Source organism: Nicotiana tabacum, chromosome 7 (assembly GCF_000715075.1).
Source record: "Nicotiana tabacum cultivar K326 chromosome 7, ASM71507v2, whole genome shotgun sequence".
Taxonomy (NCBI): domain Eukaryota; kingdom Viridiplantae; phylum Streptophyta; class Magnoliopsida; order Solanales; family Solanaceae; genus Nicotiana; species Nicotiana tabacum.
In genome coordinates, this window is record NC_134086.1 from 97,278,929 (window position 1) to 97,280,819 (window position 1,891).

The window sequence follows — 1,891 nt, forward strand, 5'->3', positions numbered from 1 at the left end:
GTGCTGGTTAAACAATAGGGTCTAAAATTGAAATTAACATATAAAACAGGGACCGAGTTCAATTTATTCCTCTTTAAATAAAAGCTTTACAAATTTCTTTTATTTCAAATCATCACATGTCATAATCTTTTGGCTTTCAATTTTTTAAATCAACTTTTCCCTAAGAATAAGAATACTTCTATAATTTGTTTCGAATCAAAATCTTCAAGTCTTACTTAAATAAGTTACCATATTGAACATGCATGGTTATTGATTATCCCACTAAATAAAAAAATGTCAATCGTTTGGAGAAAAAGAATTCATTTTCTAAGCAACTGTGAATCGGAAAAGCATTATATTACCAACTGAAAGCTTTTTGGTTTTAGCTAATTTAGTTTCTGAAAGATGTTAGAATAAAATAATTTTAAACAAGTAATATTTCTTAAAATAATCTTAAACAAGTAATATTTCCTAACAAATGTGTATAGGTGTTCGTAATTTATGATACTAAACAAAGGATGCGTTGTCCATTCCGAGAGTAAAATATAATAAATCATAAAAAGAAAGGAAAAACAAATTATTGCTCGAAAAAAATAATGGAGCACTTCTTATAACACATGTTCAAAATAACTACTCTGAGTGATTGGCTTGTAGCTTCCAAGAAATTCCTATAAGTTACGCTCCTTATAATTAAAGGAAAAGACCATGTGTTCGATTAAACAAATAATATTATTCTATCTACATAATTAAAATAGTGGACAGTGTGGTTGCTCTATATAAAATGCAAATGCAAACCTTATCAATCATTCACAGTACTGACCTCTAAACTTCTTCATTGTAGCAAAACAAAAAAATTCCTTAAAACTCAAAAAAAGAAGAAGAAATGTACGAACAAACAACCATCTCAGATTCTGATCTCTCCGTCCTTGAAAACATCAAATTCCATCTTCTAAACGATAATGATTTTTCACAGATATATTCCACGTTTGATCAATGTTTTAGTAATGCAGAAATTATTAATAGCCCGGACTCGAGTTTTGGTAGCTCTCCAACAGAAGAAATTAGCTGGGGCGATATGTTAACTAGTGTCAATACCACGTGGCAACGAGTCGATAATTTGGAGTACAAGGAGGAAACAAAGAAGAACCATGTGGTGGCGCGTGGTGTGCACGCACCTCAGGATTGGAACCGGTACAGAGGTGTTAGGCGGAGGCCGTGGGGTAAATTTGCGGCGGAGATAAGAAACCCTGATAGGAAAGGCGCCAGGCTTTGGCTAGGAACTTACGAGACACCCGAAGATGCAGCATTGGCTTATGACCAAGCCGCTTATAAGATCCGTGGCTCTAAGGCTCGGCTCAACTTCCCTCACTTAATCGGCTCGAACATATCCGAGCCGGTTAGAGTGGCTCCGAGGCGGCGTTGCCTTTCGCCGGAGATTTCATCATCTTCTTTTTCGTTGTCATTTGTAAAAAATGTACCTCTAAAGAAGAGAAAATTGGCTGAAAATTGAATTAGAGGCTAAACTTGTAGAAGTCGTAGAGGGAAATATTGTTAGTTTAAGTTGTTGTAAAGTTGCTTCTTCGTTCTATATATAAAAGGACGGGATTAGGATATGGCGCCCATTTCAGAATTAAGTTACAAATACTTTTTTTTTTCTATTTCAATTTTTATTTTAAGCTACGAGAAAAATGATATAGCATCGTGTTATATATCACTTGAACTTTGATTAGTTATAGCATTTAAGTTCTGATGATATCTAGATCAAACACCAATTTATTTTTCATATTTTTGATTTTTTTCGCCTGATGTAGTCCTATATCTGCTTTGGGTCATGATTAATCCAGATTTATGCCGAAAAATCCCACTTTTGAGGGTAAGCGTCAATCAAACACTAGTTTATGAAGGTACGTCT

The 1,891-nt window shown here is 34.1% G+C and overlaps 1 protein-coding gene across 1 annotated transcript; it reads left to right on the forward strand.

Moving 5' to 3' along the window:
- Positions 1-776: 776 nt before the first annotated feature.
- On the forward strand, positions 777-1,592 carry LOC107829734 (ethylene-responsive transcription factor 13). Its single transcript, XM_016657204.2, has one exon. It carries the CDS (start codon positions 863-865, stop codon positions 1,487-1,489), a length of 627 nt encoding a protein of 208 aa, XP_016512690.1. The 5' UTR covers positions 777-862; the 3' UTR covers positions 1,490-1,592.
- Positions 1,593-1,891: the final 299 nt, after the last annotated feature.